The sequence below is a fragment of the Argopecten irradians genome, chromosome 14 (assembly GCF_041381155.1).
Source record: "Argopecten irradians isolate NY chromosome 14, Ai_NY, whole genome shotgun sequence".
Taxonomy (NCBI): Eukaryota; Metazoa; Mollusca; class Bivalvia; order Pectinida; family Pectinidae; genus Argopecten; species Argopecten irradians.
Window position 1 is genome coordinate 5,033,158 of NC_091147.1, and position 18,707 is coordinate 5,051,864.

General features: G+C 35.5%; 1 protein-coding gene across 1 annotated transcript in view; it reads right to left on the bottom strand.

Annotated features, from left to right (window-relative positions):
* Positions 1-1,491: 1,491 nt before the first annotated feature.
* The window catches only part of LOC138308134 (uncharacterized), a 31,529-nt gene continuing 14,313 nt past the window's right edge, over positions 1,492-18,707 (bottom strand). The window contains exons 4-13 of the mRNA XM_069249075.1: positions 8,500-8,555; positions 8,207-8,356; positions 7,745-7,897; positions 7,332-7,438; positions 6,801-6,901; positions 6,460-6,565; positions 5,814-5,954; positions 4,641-4,780; positions 3,229-3,343; positions 1,492-2,356 (exon numbers count right to left, since the gene is read on the bottom strand). Coding sequence (XP_069105176.1) covers positions 2,216-2,356; positions 3,229-3,343; positions 4,641-4,780; positions 5,814-5,954; positions 6,460-6,565; positions 6,801-6,901; positions 7,332-7,438; positions 7,745-7,897; positions 8,207-8,356; positions 8,500-8,555 — 1,210 coding nt within the window. The 3' untranslated portion in view covers positions 1,492-2,215. The remainder of the gene's footprint in view (positions 2,357-3,228; positions 3,344-4,640; positions 4,781-5,813; positions 5,955-6,459; positions 6,566-6,800; positions 6,902-7,331; positions 7,439-7,744; positions 7,898-8,206; positions 8,357-8,499; positions 8,556-18,707) is intronic.

Consider the following 18,707-nt stretch of genomic DNA (forward strand, 5'->3'; position numbering starts at 1 on the left):
GGTTTGTCGTCAAACTGACTAAGGCGTGAAACAAGAATATCTTTCTTTAAGAGAAAACTAGAAATGTCTCTTACTGTGTCATGATTAATATCTGACTGATGATCTGAACCATGGTTACTAAACTGAGGTTGTGGTTCATCACTGGGTTATATGGGAATTTCATCAGTCACACTAGGTACATCATGAAAGTTAAGTTGGGGAGGGATACCTGGAGACTTTGCAAAGTTTATAACTTCTGGCATATCCTCGTGTTGAACATTCTTCAAACCACGCACAAAACTCTCAGTTCTCTCATGTTTATCAATGTAGGATCCACCAAAATCTGAACCATGAAAAATCTTGTCTGCTATAGCTACCCTTAATTCGGCTTGAGCTTGCTCCAATTCCCTTTGTGAGTCTAATACCTTTAACTCTGTTTCCATAGTAACCATTTCTCTCTTGTGTAGTATTTCTTATTCCAGAGATCTTTTCTTTAATTCTGATTCTCTCATTGCAAATTTGAATTTAACCTTTGCACTTTCTGCCTTCATACGGTGTGTTAACAATACGGTATCGGATATTGTAGACCTCTCTGACTCACTAATGTCATCCTTGGCTGTCGCTTCCATGATTTCTCTTTACTGGTATATGGAATTTCTGACAGAAAAATTATTTATTCATACATGCAGGAATGTCACTCAAACATCAATTGCCTGGCTGCCGTTCACATGGTTTTTTTTTTACTGTTCTGGGGCATTCTCAGAGGCTGAGGGCTCCCAACAGACGACCTTACACCGTTGAATATTTTACTGTTTTATTAGGACAGTGTCAATCATAACAGTGCCGCCTTGATGCGTCTTGTACATATATAGGTTCTTGAGTAGATTTGTTGTGGTAAAAAACTACAATACAATAGAAAGAACAATCTTACTAAACTGACATACCCATAACTTGCATTAAAAGTACATACAACGTATAGAGTGTTTGTTTTCCTTTACATGTATACTATATATGTTCAATAAGTAATACTGTATTATTTTGCATAGCGCTTACCAAGATATATTATCATTAAAACTAGTCAAAAACATGCGGCAAGCTAACGATACTTTTTTACCGAACATTCAACTAATAATTCCAAAATATCTCTTTAAACATAGTACACATGAGCGGCTGATGAAATATACATTAAAGATAATCATATTTGTAACAATATACACTTACACCATGCGCTTGTTAACATATAAAAGTTGTTGCTGAAACAGCATACCCTTAACTTGTAAACATCAGCATGTCTGATGGCGGCCTTTTAAGCTTGGATGGCCCCTTACAACATTACAAAAATAACATTGTAGTATGGTCGCTTATGTACTTAAAAATACAAAAAAAAATATACCAAATACACAAATTTCAGCCGATAGTTCAAAGGGAGATAACCGCTTAAACTTTCATTGACAAATTACTTAAGAAATAGACATGATAACATGACATATATGAGACGTCCGAATTGATATCAATGTGCATATTCACTGTTATAGGGTCATCTGAACATATAAGGAATAATGTTTTAAAGAAAAAATGTTTAATTTAAAAGTTGAAGGACAATTCCACAAATCTGCATGTTATGCCTAAAAATACAGCAGTTGAACATTTTTTTTCTCAAGACTGGTCTTTGTTTCATGTTTATTGTTTCTAAAAGTATATAAAAGACGTATTTGTGATGATTGAAATACCTTCCCAAATGCTATATTTGCATCATATAATCTACAGCCGCCATTTTTCTGGCAAGGTAAAATATAATACAATGTATATCTCTTTGTGAAATCCGTTCGGATTATCGGTCCTACTACATACCATAAACATTAGTAAACTGGCTAGTAAATATACTGAACCATGTGGACTTGCAATAAAAAGTGTACATTTGTTTGCAATCTTAGAGTAAAAACTTTACATCAACTAAGCTATGTTCAAGTACACCTAAGAAGTGATATATAGACATACACAAATCACTAGTTTAAACGGGGTCTTAAACCTGAGGTCGTCGTCTCTCCGCTATTATTTCTTTCTAATATATAGTCATGCCTTTCTTCCTGCATTCCAAAGTTTTCAAAATACATATAAGCGTAACCGTTGCGCTGGAGATGACAAATGGACTCATACATTTTATTTTGTGCTTAAATTTCGTAATATGTCCATGTCTATCACCTATTATTAACAACACATCAACCAAATCTAGCGTTCAATCTGGCAATTCGTTTGTTCCTTCGTTGGTGTCCTTACTACCGCAATATGTGTTGGATAGGTCCCCCATCGAAATCAGTCCCAAGGATTCCATATCGGAATTTTTCCATCTACGTATTCTGGAATTCAATGAACCGCCCTAAAATGGAAATTGAAGATGTCAACTACGACCCAAACTGAATTAAAATTGACATTATAAATCGTTTATCAAATGTCAAACCTGAAATTAAATTCATTATTGTGGAACAAAAAAGTCATTTAAAACTGTTACATTTTATCCACCGTTGTTCTAAATACCATACAAGTTCAACATATCCCAGTGTCCGTTCCTCATCAAACAGACATGCTACTGACATTATAAGTATTCCAACTTTTACAATCATTCAATAGGGACAGCATGTTAGAAATTTACCTGTTGTCCCCATTATACAAAAGACGAATTAATTTAGGATCTTATCTTTTCTTCCTAACGTCTATCTTGACACCACCTAACTGAAGTTTAGCGATCGTACATGTACCTATGGAGCTGGGTTCTGTACCCAGCCGAGACCCACCATAGTCTATAGAAGTAGTAGTTTTTGTTCCTGCTTATAGCTCATTAAAATAGGTAGAAAACAAGGAAACATAACACGAATATGCCACAGCCTGCCAAAACACACATTGCATTTTACACACAAAACACCACATACAAATAGAGGTCATCCTTAAATGTTAATAGGACATTAATCTAATAAACTAACCCAAACAAATATTCCGAAATGATTTTTTTTCTAAAACCATCTAACTACAAAAACTTTAAGATGTAATTGTTCGCTTCGATACACGCTAACTAAGCAGGTAAAATATACAGAACAATATATCATGTGTCTTTGGCGGCATGCTTCATTGGTATAACACTATGGAAAGGGCAACACAACACGAGAATACCATAGTCTCTCAAAACACGCACGAAAACTTTACTTCATATCCTTGCATGTGAATACGGAATGATATGGCTATATAATTACTCACCTCACGAATATCTGCGGCATTCATCAAGATTCCGAAGATAACCCCTATGATCGACAGGCTAATTAGCATAAAGAAGAAATTTTGATATCGTCCCAATGCATCATCGATGTTTGTTCTAAAGTGAAAAAAAAATTGTTATATACATTAAAATATATATTTAAAATAATAATTGTTATATCACCTCATGTAAACAATACATCATCTCTGTGACGATGGACAGAGACCAATGATAGTAGTAATCAGACTTATGTGACCTACTGGGCGTCTGTATTTGTCACCGAGTGGAAGGGAGATACTGGACATAAGGATAATGTGCTATATGAATTAACATTATAATCTATATCTCTATGAATTATCAGATCTTTTAAACCTATATCAATTAACAGATCTGAAGTCATTAGTAATAACCCTTAATAACGATTATCGCACCTCGGACAGACATGTTCCCCAAATGATTGGCGGAGAGTCGTCACGTGGTGACCCCTAACATTTTATAGGAGGTCAGTAAATTTGATTATGGTGCAATATGGCGGCTCCCAGTCTCGCTTCAAAATTTAAATACATTCTCATCATCTCGATATACTATTTCATTACCGTAAACTATACTTGTTATTTTTCGTGTAAAATTAACTGAAATTGTTTTAATACTACAAATTAAATGAAATACATTTTAATACGAGTTGCTTCCCTTCGTCATTTTGAAATTTGATGACGCGGTGAATTCTCGATTGTGATTGTAAACAAATGGAGGGGTTCATAGACATAAATCAATCCTCCTGATCACTTTACAATCAAATCATCGGCATAACTTATAAGTGATTATTTCAGCGATAATACAGCGATGACGAAGGAGATTGCGTTTTAGATGTCGGGTGGATTTTTGTGATGCTTTCAAATTACAGCCAGTTTGTTACCGTATTGAGGAAAGCCTAATGTGCACTAGGCCTAGAAATGTCGAAATTATTGTTGATTTTTAATATATGAAATTTCGTACTTATTCTGTTGGTTTCATTTACAGTATATTTGAAGATGCCGTAAAGAAAAAATAAAGATAAATATATAGACATAAACCAAGTCTGAATTGTTTTTAAAGCGGCGATTGTTCGTATCCTTCGCCAGCATGACACACTAAAAATAGGAAACAAAGACCCAATGAAACAAAGCAATGGTCCTGGATTCAATAAATTCGTTACATAGTCAGTTACTGGCCCCTATAAAGGGATAAATAGTTAGTAAAAAGTATAGGAGGCTAGGTCTACGCCCTCGCCCTCTATTAACCTCTTTACCGTAAAGGGTCAATAACTGACTATGTAACTAATAGGTAGTGAATAGATCTTTATCAGTACCAGCTCCTATCAATCAACATATCGTTATATTCCCCGTATATATGGTGTAGTATACAATGTACGTACACTTTACCACTTTTTAGTATATATCCGGATGCTATAAAGGTCAGTGCCGGCATTGTGTTTCTCGCCATATACACAAAGCCGGAAAGTATCCCTATAGACGAAGGTGGACACAGGACAACGATTAACTGCCAACTAATTGCCTGAAATACAGATACGAATTATATGCGATGCTTCGGATACAGTTTTTTGCAGATTCCTATCAAGGACAAAGAAACAGGACAAAACCGTCTGTTATTGCTCAAACAATGGATACAATCAACATAATATTAGCAGTTCTCTGCAAGCAATACCAGAAAGGAATATAAACTTAGTCCGTCCGTTCATCCGTCCTTTCCTATGTTGGCCTTCATGATAATAAATGGATAATCAGATGAATTGAGTTATTGAAACACTTATGATTTTACTTTTCCATGGACTATCTAGGCATTTAAGCTTTAAAATTGGTGAAGGTCAAAGTCGTCATTGTAATTCGTAGAAAATCATTATCTAGACTCGTGGAACTTCATTGATTTTGCTTAAAGATGCTCCACCACCGCCAGAGCATAAATGATATTCATTACTTGAACAATAAATGGTAATCAATCGTATGTATATATGTCTAATTAACACAAAAAATAATATAAGGTAATTTTTTTTGCTTCTGGTGCATACGCAATCACTACTGCATTCCATATAGGATATAGTAACAAGGAATTTTTTCGGGATGCAATTAATATTTTTTTGTAATTTTAACTTGAAGAAAAATTAGAAGCTCAATCTTTTCAATGGTGGTAATGGTGTAAAGTAAGTAACTTTTGTAACTGAAGAAAAATGCTTAATCGTCTGCTCCTGTTATACCACTTATCAGCGATGGAGCATCTTTAAGCAGCACATACATGTAGCTTCCAAATATCTAGGGCTATGGGGAGTTGTATTATTGTCACACCAGGAATAACTTACGGTTTCAGTAAGTTACATTCATTGCATCATCAATACCCAGAATGTTTGATGTAATACATTTAATGTTGAAGAAAGTCTACATTGTAGTAATGAATACTAACAGATACAATATAATAAAGATATCCATACATAATTAGACATATCTTTTATCGTTATTTGTGTTGAATATGATAATAACTTATATTGTGTGGTTCGATTATCTTATATATTTAAGTTAATATTTTGTCAACTTACGGTTGCCATGAAAATACCTATTCCATCAACAACAGAGACGAAAATGATGTTGACCCTCGGACAAAATCCCAAAACGAAATAGAAAGAGAGCAGAAGTAGTTGAAAGAATGAATACGTGATCCCGTCACAATCGATCTTTTTCTGGAAACAAAAATCGGCATTTTAACATATGTAACAGGATGCAGGATTTATAATAAATACATTCACTGCCTCTGTCAGAGATCGAGCTCGAGACCTCGGGATTACCAGTCAAATACTCAACCGGTCAGTCTAACGAGAAGTTCTCTCTACCCGATAGGTATATTAAAACTAGTTTTGACCAGGTTACCTACTCCCTCTACAGGAATAGACTCTCGTTCTCGAGTTTAAAGGGGCCACAATAATTCCTACGCAAGTACCATTAAGTATCATTCCCGAGTCCATAAATGGGCGCCAATGGAAGAGGGTACAGAATTTATAATAATTTTATTCACTCCCTCTGCCAGGAATAGAACTTGGGATCTCTAGATTACTAGTATGATGCTCAAGCAATAAAGCTAAAGAGAAGCATTATTGACCAGGGTTACATAATGTACATGTATTTAGTATGTAATCGAACTCGCTCTGTGTTGTGCACTTACCAAAAAATGTGAAAGTACATACTTACAACTATCCAACAAAGGAAAGGCGTTATAAAGGCCAGACATCCAGCTATAGCAGATATATGACTCGCTTCAGACATCGTATATCCGTGCCGTAATTCCAAATATTCACTGAAAAAGCAATGACTAATCCAATATACATTTAGAACTACTCGTTTATTCCAAAAATAATTTCCAAAAATATAATCAATAAACTATTAAGGAACCAGGAAAATATTTATCTTATGGGTCCAGCATGACCGTTAATCTTTAGATATCATTACTGTGAACTAGAAACATAAATCTAAGTATTTGGCCAGTTATCTTCAGGTGACTGAGAAACCACTAACATATCTGTGCTTCTTACGGTAAATTTGCATGTTTAACGAGCCAAGAGACAATAGTGAATGCCAATGCCAAAGTAAACAGCCAAAATGATCCTGGTAATGCCCGTACCACAGCCAGTGTCTACAAAAGAATCCCCGATATCAGTGCAAGTTTAAAACTTTACAAACGTTCATATAAATTATATCGTTTTTTTGTAAAGTGTTATAACGACACTAAACAATTACATTAACATTGTCATCAAATGTAGTAAACTACACACGAAATATAGGACCAAACCTAATCACCACTAACCGTAATATCTGTAACACTTCAATAACCAAATCCTAAATTACTTTTAAAGCGTCATCGTTTGATATTTGCAAATAAATGTTACCTCTCTTGAATAGCCCAACAGTATTTATTAGTTTATAAAACAGTCCATAACTGCCTTAAAAGTGTCAGACATCACGTCTGAAGTATCAATACTATACTTACTGTACTACCACAAGCCTAATGTCCAACGGATTCTAACCTCCCATCAACTATTGAGTTTCCATAAGACAATACATACCAGAGTGTTTTTGTCTTCAGTCTTCTCCTCGATGATGTGAGGTTGGAGATGAAGAAGTAAAGCAAGTAGAACTGCAGAAAGAACGCTGATGCCACATAATAGTGAGCCTAGGTATAAAAAATGAACACTTTAAGACACAGTGTATCATATTCCTGTATATGATATTACTCTTGACTCTTGAAGTTATAGAAAAAACAGTTGTTTTACTTTTTGACTCTCTCTAGCTATACCACATGCACCAATAAAACTAAAAGATGCTCCACCGCTGACAAATGATAATTTTTCACTATCAAAAACATGAGCAGATGATTTAGTATTTTTCTTCAGTTACAAAAGTTACTTAATTTACACTATTACCATTTATGATTACATAATCATAGAACTGGAAATGTCCTAGGAAGTGCTAAGCATACCTAGCCAAATGGCGTATTGGATTCCTAGAGCATTGGCAGTGAGGGGCGTGGTGAAAAAGGTTAATCCATCTCCAAAGTGCGCGAGAAAACTGAACGCAACAGCAGTTAATGTTTCTTCTTGAAAATAATGTGATATTATTCTACCCTGCGAAACTGTCAATAGAAAGTAATAAAAGACAAGGTAGAACTAGTTTAATATTTAAGTTCCTAGCACGTGGGTGCTCTGATAAACTCCCAAAATAACATATTGTCATATTGTATTCATACTAGGCAACACTACCGTAATCGTTAGTATGAAAGCCATGCACTCTTTGTAAGGTTTAGCGTGCGTGTTACATGAGGTATGATATGTTCGACGTAAAAATGAAAGTTATTCCCCTAGGGTCTCATCTATAATTCGGAAAAGGGCATTGTTGAATAAATGTTCTATTGTATTTATATATATGTATATACAGTACGTACGGCGTAGAGACACATCTCCAAATGCCATAAATCCGTACCCAATCACCATCAGTATGTACATGGGTGTCGTTACCGGAGGATGGGAGGTGGCTCCAACGGTAAATAATATTGATCCCAGGAACACCAAAGTAGTGAAGAGAAGGGCGGAACCTGATAAGGATCGTAAACGATAATGATATTGTCACATTAATAAATCATAGATGAATAGGCTTAATATAAAATACAATATTCTGATATGTTCAAAATAATATGATTATTAAGATTTCAGACAATATAGGTGTTTTTATACATACATCCATTGCCGAGTCTGTCGATCACCAATCCAGATGGTAAACACACAGCTACTGACCTACAACATAGTTAATGGTCAGGTGTTATATATCGAATATTCTGATTTTGTATGACAATAGCTAATGGTCGGACAAAAGTGTGATATTCCAAGTATTCTGGTATCCTATGACCAGATCAAGTTTGCTATCTCGAGTATTCTGGTATCGTATCGTAATGAGATTTTCGTCAGCAAAGAGAGGCATAGTGAAGAAAGCTCGGATGATATACCATTAATATAAATAAGGAAAAATGGAGGTCCTAGGACAGATCCCTGTGGTACACCAGTATTTATATTTTTCCAAGAAGAATCGGATGTATTATAGGGTGAAAATCCGCCCACGACAAATTTTAGATTTTTGTATTTAAATTAGTTAAATGCATTAATACACATATGTCTATAATACTTAAAACCCGATTGGACCATTATTATGACTATAGCGCCCCCTACACTAACACTGGTAAATTGAAAGCCCATTGGGCCTTTTACCTGGCATAAGTCATAGTAAAACACTTAAATCGCGTTTTTGTTATGATTGATTTGTTTGTTTGTTTGTTTGCTTAATTAACGTCCTATTACCAGCTATGGTCATGTAAGGACGGCCTCCCATGTATGCGGTGTGTTGCGTGTATGTTGTGCGAGGTGCGTGTTTTGGGAGACTGCGGTATATTCATGTTGTGTCTTCTTGTATAGTGGAACTGTTGCCCTTTTTATAGTGCTATATCATTGAAGTATGCCGCCGAAGACACCAAGCAATACACCACACCCGGTCACATTATACTGACAACGGGCGAATCAGAACAGAACCCAGAGCCTTCTTCACAAGGGCGAACGCTCAACTCAAGGCCAAAAGTGAGGCAGTGCCAAGGGAGGCATTAGGAAAGATAAAGTGAGTTAGGAAGAAGAGAAAAGATAAGATCCTAAATTTAGTCGCCTTGTACGATCATGCAATAGGGGCAGCAGGTACAATTCTAACGCCCTACCTGCAGGGCCGAAAATACCACATAAAATGCCTTTTTAACGACATATCACACTTGGCTGTATCCAATATCATTATATCACAAATCGAACGTTAATATCAAATATGACAGAAAATACGAGTTTTTGTATTTTTCGTTTGAGCGACAGAATAAGTAAGGCACTACTCGAGTACCCTAAAATTAGATGTTTAATATTATATTCAGATTATCATCGTTTCACCATAAACAGCTCAAATTGATGAATCACTGGATATGCCACGTTTTTTAGATAAATTTCGCCTACCCCCTGTTTTTTACCATACTATCAAAGTACTGAGAGTACACTGTCAAATATTACCGACTTTAATGTAAGAGTAGAATATGATGATGAGATGCGTATTTCGACCAAACATTGAAATTATCATCATAAACTCATGTTTACAATATTTTTCGGAAATTCTACATATCCGTTTTGAAAGAGTAGGACACATAATACTGACAGTTGTGATTCAACATATACACAATGCCATGTTGCATTCCAGAAACTGTATAAGCCTTAAGGTAATAAAGATCAAATAAGTATGTGTCATTCTCCTATTATTAAAGGGAACAATCAATGTTGCCATCGTCTCAGGAAGGACGTTAGAATTGCACGTGCTATACCAATTGCATGGTCGTAAAAGGCGACTAAATTTGGTACCTTTTTTGCTGACGTCAATCATACATCAGACGAGACGCTATGTCTCATTTTACCTTTAGTAACCTATAAGTATCGCGAAATAATACCAACAAAAATTTTACCAGGTACTGATTACGTATGTATGAGCTTTTTCCTCATCCAACACCCTTCATGAAAGTGCATCCTTCAATGGCCATTGCTTTCTAGCAGCTTCATTTTGCTAGATATTTTCGTCTAACTTCTTAGAACAAAAGGAGACCGAAATACGTATACAAATTAGTTTAAATCATAATTTGTCAGCCAATGTTGATATTACTATTAAAAAAAAATACTATTGTTACTTAAATATTTCTGGGAAAAAATATCTTGGTTCTGTCCTTTGGTGGGGCAACACCGCAGAATATATGAAATGACATACACGGTATGCCGTCCTTAGATGACTAAAGCTGTAGTAGTACGTCAGTAAAAATCAGCGAATCAACCAGTTTGCTTTCGCGGTAGACCGATTCCTGCATTCGTGACTTTATAAAATCGTTTTTATTGTTTGTTTGATTAAATAAACGCCCTATTAACAGCCAGGGTCATGTAAGGACGGCATCCTATGTATGCAGTGTCCTGCGTGTATGAAGTGCCTGGTATGTGATTAGGAGACTGCGGTATATTCATGTTGTGTCTTCTTCTATAGTGGAACTCTTGCCCTTTTCATAGTGCTACATCACTGAAACATGCCGCCGAAGACACCAAGCAACATACCCCACCCGCTCACATTATACTGACAACGGGCGAACCGGTCGTCTTACTCGCTTAATGCTGAGCACTAAGCAGGGTGTATCTCGGCCAGGTGACAGAGCCCAGAGCCTACCTCACAGGGACGAGCTCTCAATCGAAGACAATACGTGAGGAGGTGTCAAGGGAGACGTTAGGAAGTATAAAGAAAGTTAGGAAGAAGAGTTGCTAAGATGCGATTCTAAATTTGGTCGCCTTTTACGATCATGTAATAAGGACAGTGGGTACAATTCTAACGCCCATTAGTTCATTTTAATGTCATTAGGTCATCTAACCCGAAGGGTGAGGATGACATACAATCACCATGCTTCGTACATTGTCGTGCGCTGTTCGCATTTCGTCCTTCGATAAACTTGTCATTCAAACGACTTCTTCTCAATATCCGAAAGGCACTGAGAGAAACTGATATTAGGCATGTAGAATGCTTGAATGATGGACTATTAAATTGTGGAAATGAATTACCTTGACCTTCATTCAAGGTCACAGGAGTCAAAAAGTCTAAATCTTTAAACGATTTCTTGTGAATAACTAGGATGCCTAGATACATGATATAAGGCCTATAGTATGCTGGCATGAAAGGCATCCAAGTTCATTTAAGGTTACAAGAGTCAAATAGGCTAAAAACTTTAAACGACTTATTGTGAATAACTAAGAGGCATTGGGACTGTATAATGCTTTCATGAAGGACTACCAAGTTTGTTCAAATGAATGACCTTGACCTACATTCATGGTTACATGGGTCAAATAGACTAAAATCTTTAAACGACTTCTTGTGATTAACTATGAGGACTAGGGACCTAGTATTGTACATGTAGCATGTTGGGGTGAAGGGCAAATGTTCTTAAATCGTCTTGTCCGATAGGTCAGGGTGACCTATAGTGATCGTACTTGGTGTGCCGTCCGTCATGCATAAATGTTTCATTCAAACGATTTCTTCTCAATTACTGAAAGGCATCGAAACATGATGTTAGACCTAACGTATTCTTGAATGCTGTTTGTATTCAAGCTGTTTGTAAAATGAATTACCTTAACGTTAATTTAACGTCACAGGGTTCAAATTGGCAATCATAAACGACTTTTTGACAATAACTAAGACGCCTTGCAGTATGCTTGAATAAAGGGCTTCAGACAGGTCAAATGTATGAAAATCTAAAAACAGCTTTTCAATATGTGAAAGGCCTAAAGAACTCAGATAGTGGGTATGTACTATACCGCATAATTTGTTTACTTGACCTACTTTCATGGTAATTTTTTTTTAAATATATCAGACACCAAGAACGTCTATTGAAGAGCTCCTAGCGTGCAATATATAATGTGTTGTCCCAAAAAGGATAAGCAATTTTAGTCCACTGGATTCTTTTTTCATTACTATATAGTTTGAGCATGTTTTATTGTGTGAATAATAGTCAGACATGGGGTGTTTAGCTTAAGAATGAAATCCTAGTTATTCATGATATGTTTATGACATCAAAACAACAGTATATTCTTTTGAGAAATATCTAAGGTCAACGTATAAGTTACACCGATTTACGTTTTGCTTAATAATAAGTAAATAAACCCATGATGACACAAATAGGAAATACGTCTGACAATTGGTGTAGGAATAAATGTGATATTACCCTTATTTTGTTTTTTGCTTGATGACACAACATATCGTCTAGTGCAATATATGACCTTAAAATTAACATTTTATGAAAAGTACGTTATGATTTAAAGGTAAAACTAGGTCAAAGGTCAATATGTATGTCAGTTCGACTGAACTTTGGTACACCAACTTACATCGAATACGTTTTACTCAAGTATGATTCATGATAGAGCCGAGAGAAGGACAGTTTTCGTTTTACATTTTTAAGTTTCAGTACTGTCAGTACTTTGATATTGGGTAAGAAATAAAGGGGTTAGACGTAAAAAAAGTGCTAAAAAGTCGGCATATCCAGTGATTCATCGACACAATATTTTCATGAGTCAATAAATGATATATAAAGGTATTTTTGATTGCTAAAATTTTAGGGTACTCGGGGTTTGTCATTGAATCAATTAAAAACTTATGAAGTGAAATTGCACTCTTTTTATGAAAAATTAAGAGCAAAACTGGAAATTGCAAGAAAAATCCAACATATATGATGAAGTATTGTATATCGTTAAAAGATAATACGAAATACTATGTTATTACACCACAATAATTTATCTTTGGCTTTTGTATGCCTTAATATGATACATTAAAGGCGCACAGGTAGGAATCGGACGTAAAACTTATAAAAGGTGGCGCTGTAGTCGCAAGATTAAACTATTCATGGAATAAGTACTATTCCGATACGTATTAAGTGCCGATTGATGTACTTGCACCAAAAAAATAAAAAAACAATCGTGGGCGGCCATGCAACACCTCCTTTCTACACGACAAAATAATTAGCTATCCAGGTAAGTGAGTTTTCATTTATTCCATATTATTGAGGTTTGTATATGAGGCCTTTTTGCCAAACTCTATCAATGGCTTTTAAGAAATCGCAAAAATGAAGGCTATGACATGGAGTGATATAATTCTATTAGATGATGTGTGCAAGAGTGTTTTTGTAAGAATCCTGCTTGTAACTTGTATATGATATTGTTTGGGTTAAAAAAAATGTAAATGTGTGTGTAAACAAAACAATACAACTTAGTAATGATATTGGCATGTAATTGGATACAATGTTTTTATCACCACCCTTGAATAAAGTACATTTTTGTATAACATTGCCTATTTTCCAACTTTCGGGATAGGAACAGGTTTGAAGGGACGCATTAAATAGAATAGATAAAGGTAGGGCAATTTCGTTAAAAATCAGTTTCAACATTCTATGGCTTATTCCGTCAGGACTTGTTGCTTTATTAATACTTAAAATACTTATTATATCTTTCAATTCATCGGATGTTATAACTTTATCGTGAGTATGGAGGCAGTTTGTTTATTAGATATAGGTAGGTGTTTGCATTGAACATCTAGTAGCGATACCGATGTAAAGTCATCGTTTAAAAGGTTGCATTTTTGTATGTCATCTGAAATATAGTTCAATGAATGTTCATAATAAAGTGGATATGTTTCGGTGTTTTTCTTCCCTTTAAGTAAGAGCTTTAGCAAATCCAAGTATGTTTTAGGGTCAGAATTGGATCTATCAATATGGTTATCTACGTTTTCAAAAAATATGTCCGTGGCAAGTTGAATCATATTATTAACTTTGTTACATGCTTTCTTGTATTTCGATATGTTGCGATTAAGTTGTTGTTTTATCATTGTGTTTTTAATCTGTTTCTCTGTTTCGTATACGTATTTATTTTATAATGTTGTTGTTAAAGCATGGTCTGTCGTGTTTGCGTATTTGCACTATTTTAGAAGGTATACATATATCCATAGCTGTCCTAATACTAACAGTTAAGAAGTTACGCATGTCCTTTACATCCGTACAATTGTTCCTGTTGTGGAACATTATTAATGATTGTTTTAGTTAGTTGATATCTGCTTGATCATTAATCAACACTTTGCATTTAACTATCATAATCTCTTTGCACATCAATTATTGTAAAAACTGCTTAATGATCACTTATTGAGTTGTCAACTTCAATTACATCAGAGGAGATTGTAGTGATAGTATCACTAACAATGATATGATCAAACTAGATGAGTTTTTTTAAAACCGTTCTGGTTGGTTCTAGTATGATATTGGTAAGATTAAATGATGTAAGTATACTATATAATTTCCCTCGATTTAACCTTAAAAATCTACATTGAAATCACCAATTAATATTACATTGTTAGTAATGTCAAATGCATCGTCTAGTATTTCAGGCGTTGCCAGATTTGAATTTGTTATATTTGAGGATGCTAACAGATTTACAACAATATATATTGTGTTGTTTGAGTGTACTTGTGCCCAGATAATTTTGTCATCTGAAAATTCCAGATCATTTCTTCGCTTAGCTATAATAGAGTTTGAAAACTCCATAGGAACGCCGCCTCCAAACATATTTCTATATTAACGAAAATGCTCGTCACTAAAACCGTGTTTATGTATATCTTCATTTGGTATTGAACAATATAAATGACTTCCTGTAATGCAACGGATATCAACATCGTTAGATATCTATTCAACGTTATTCATCTTATCACTTCTAATGTTTAATTGTATTACGATTAGAGAGTGAAAAATAGATGTGTTTATGTTATCTGGAACAGGGTTTGGATGAGGATCTTCTCTTTTCTCTTCCTCCTAACTGATTTCCTAACGTCTCTTTTTGTTAAGCGTTCGCCCCTGTAAGGAAGGCTCTGGGTTCTGTCCCCTGGCCGAGACACCAAAGTCTATAAAAGTGGTAGTTTCTGCTGCTGCTTAGCGCTCAGCATACCGGGAGTGGAACGACTAGTTCGCCTGTTGTCAGTATAATGTGACCGGGTGAGGTGTGTCGCTGGGTGTCTTCGGCGGCATGCTTCAGTGAAGTAGCACTATAAAAAGGACAAACGTTCCACTATACAAGAAGACACAACACGAATATACCGCAGTCTCCCAAACCACGCACTACATACATACAAAATATACCGCATATCTGGGAGACCGTCCTTACATGACTCTGTTTGTAAATATGACATTAATTGAATCAATTAAACAAACAAACAACGCCGGACATACGTTAACGGAGCAGAGTAGGAACAGTGATATTTGTGTTTATGGTCTCTTGAAGAATCGAAAATATACAAACAAGGATTGTTTGTTTGATATTTGTTGTAGCATGAAGAAGAAAAATGTCATTTTCGTTTTAAAATGATAGCTAAAAAGAATCTTACACATATTTGAATGAAACAACCTATGCACGACCTCCACGAATCAACATGAATATGGATTGGTTGTCGCGCTTTATTAATGTAATAGTTATACGTGTTTGAATATGGATAATTTGTCACGCTTGAGTACTGTAATATATAAACGTTCGTGAATATAGATGGTTTGTTACGCTTGAGTACTGTAACATATATACGTGTGTGGATATGGGTAGTTTATCACGCTTGAGTACTGTAACATATATACGTGTTTGAATATGGATAATTTATCACGCTTGAGTACTGTAATATATAAACGTTCGTGAATATAGATGGTTTGTCACGCTTGAGTACTGTAACATATATACGTGTGTGGATATGGGTAGTTTATCACGCTTGAGTACTGTAACATATATACGTGTTTGAATATGGATAGTGTGTCACGCTTGAGTACTGTAACATATATACGTGTTGATATGATAGTTTCACGCTTGAGTACTGTAACATATATACGTGTTTGAATATGGATAGTGTGTCACGCTTGAGTACTGTAACATATATACGTGTTGATATGGATAGTGTGTCACGCTTGAGTACTGTAACATATATACGTGTTTGAATATGGATAGTGTGTCACGCTTGAGTACTGTAACATATATACGTGTTTGAATATGGATAGTGTGTCACGCTTGAGTACTGTAACATATATACGTGTTTGAATATGGATAGTGTGTCACGCTTGAGTACTGTAACATATATACGTGTGTGGATATGGATAGTGTGTCACGCTTGAGTACTGTAACATATATACGTGTTTGAATATGGATAGTGTGTCACGCTTGAGTACTGTAACATATATACGTGTTTGAATATGGATAGTGTGTCACGCTTGAGTACTGTAACATATATACGTGTTTGAATATGGATAGTGTGTCACGCTTGAGTACTGTAACATATATACGTGTGTGGATATGGATAGTGTGTCACGCTTGAGTACTGTAACATATATACGTGTTTGAATATGGATAATTTGTCACGCTTGAGTACTGTAACATATATACGTGTGTGGATATGGGTAGTTTATCACGCTTGAGTACTGTAACATATATACGTGTGTGGATATGGGTAGTTTATCACGCTTGAGTACTGTAACATATATACGTGTGTGATTATTACACAATATTTCTTTTTAACGCGGTAGCTCATTTAATAAATTTGGTTTGGCAAATTTAATTGAACAGTTGTAATTTATATTTGAGTGTGTACATCGATATTGTGTCTAAGCGCCTATTACTTGTAATCCAATTTATTGCACCAGTGAATGGATACATTTCACACATACCAACACATACATCTGTTCTTTATGAACATGTACATGTAGAAACTGCTGAATAAATACACGTATACATGCTACTTGCGAAATGGGAGTAGTTATGCACCTATCCGTACGCGTTAGATTCAAAAATCCGGTTTGATGCTGTCAATGCAGCCATATGAGGGGAGTAGAACTTTCAGTTTTTTTGACAAATACTCGCCCGTCCATAGTGCGGTGAGAAGCGATTTTGCGATCACGCCACAGCTTTTCAATCTATTCGAATCTTTTTTTCGATTATAATCTCAGCTGCAGTCCCGTCTGCTTGTGTGATTTTGAAAGCTAGATTATGAACACTACTTTGTTATATTGTCCTTAAGATGTTATGCTAAGACAGCTCCTTTAAACTTAATTTTAAACACTGAGAATGATATAAATTCATATGTATATTTTTGTGTGGCTCAGGAATACACGATACTAGTATACATAAGGCGATATTTAACAAAATATTCAGTGGTATGTCGGGGATACCAATATACTATTACATTTTAATAGCAATATAATTTCCACATATCCAGTGTAATCGAAAGATGGGAGAATATAATACTCTTTCATATGTACACATGGAGGATAGGGGTATTCCACCCGAGGGATTAGAAAATATGGTAAAACCCGAGGCTTGTCGAGGGTTTTACCACATTTTCTGACCCCGAGGGTGGAATATCCCCTATCCTCCATGTGTACATATGAAAGAGTCTTTTTCTCTCATATCATTACCAAATTTCCGTTAAAATACCTGCCGGTCCATCATTTTACTTCATTTTTTCCGATTTTTTATTACATAATTTTATGCTAAAACAATAAGATATCCTTGAAAAGCATACGCGTTTTTGGCAAACTGAAAGTTTGCGGACAAAATAAGATCCTTTTGTTGTATCTTATCTGGGTGAATGTATAATTCTCTGAAAAAAATTTCGTGGCCTGACCGACTTTTTCCCTGTACCCGATCACATGGTACACGTTTGCGTACATCCGCGAAATATATAGCGCCAATGTACAAAACAAAAAACAATGAAAGAGAAAAGATTGATTTTGTGTGGCACATGTATTTCAGTTCTAACTACAACATTGTTGTAATTTTGAGAAACGTAGCGGTAATTTTCACTGTTTTGTCACTTCAGTCAAAGCACTGCGTCATACGTGACGTCACGACTTTCGTCGGAATTCCATTCATATATTGGCGGTCAAGGCTACTCCGAGTCGCTCTCGATCACTATGATCAGACGATGTTTTGATTTTGGAGCTTGTTTTGTTGTATCAACATTTTTCACACTTGTTCATATGGGATCCAGCGAACATGATTTCGATACGTGTGTCCGACCTTTGTTGTGATACAGGATTGTACGTATTTAAACGTGATTCTTGTTTAGAAGCGAAGCGGAGGACTGTTCTCGCTCAGGTGGTAGGCTATCGTACGTTAACTATAATATGTGGTTTTCATGTTCGACAGCATGTTTGAAATCATCAATTTGTGTCTATCATTCAGAGTTCTATAATCATTTAGCGATTGTGTGTGTTGTCAGTAAGTTAACAGAAACATGCATGCTACAGTACGGGACATGATAGTCGGTCATTTTTGGACTTAGGCCTA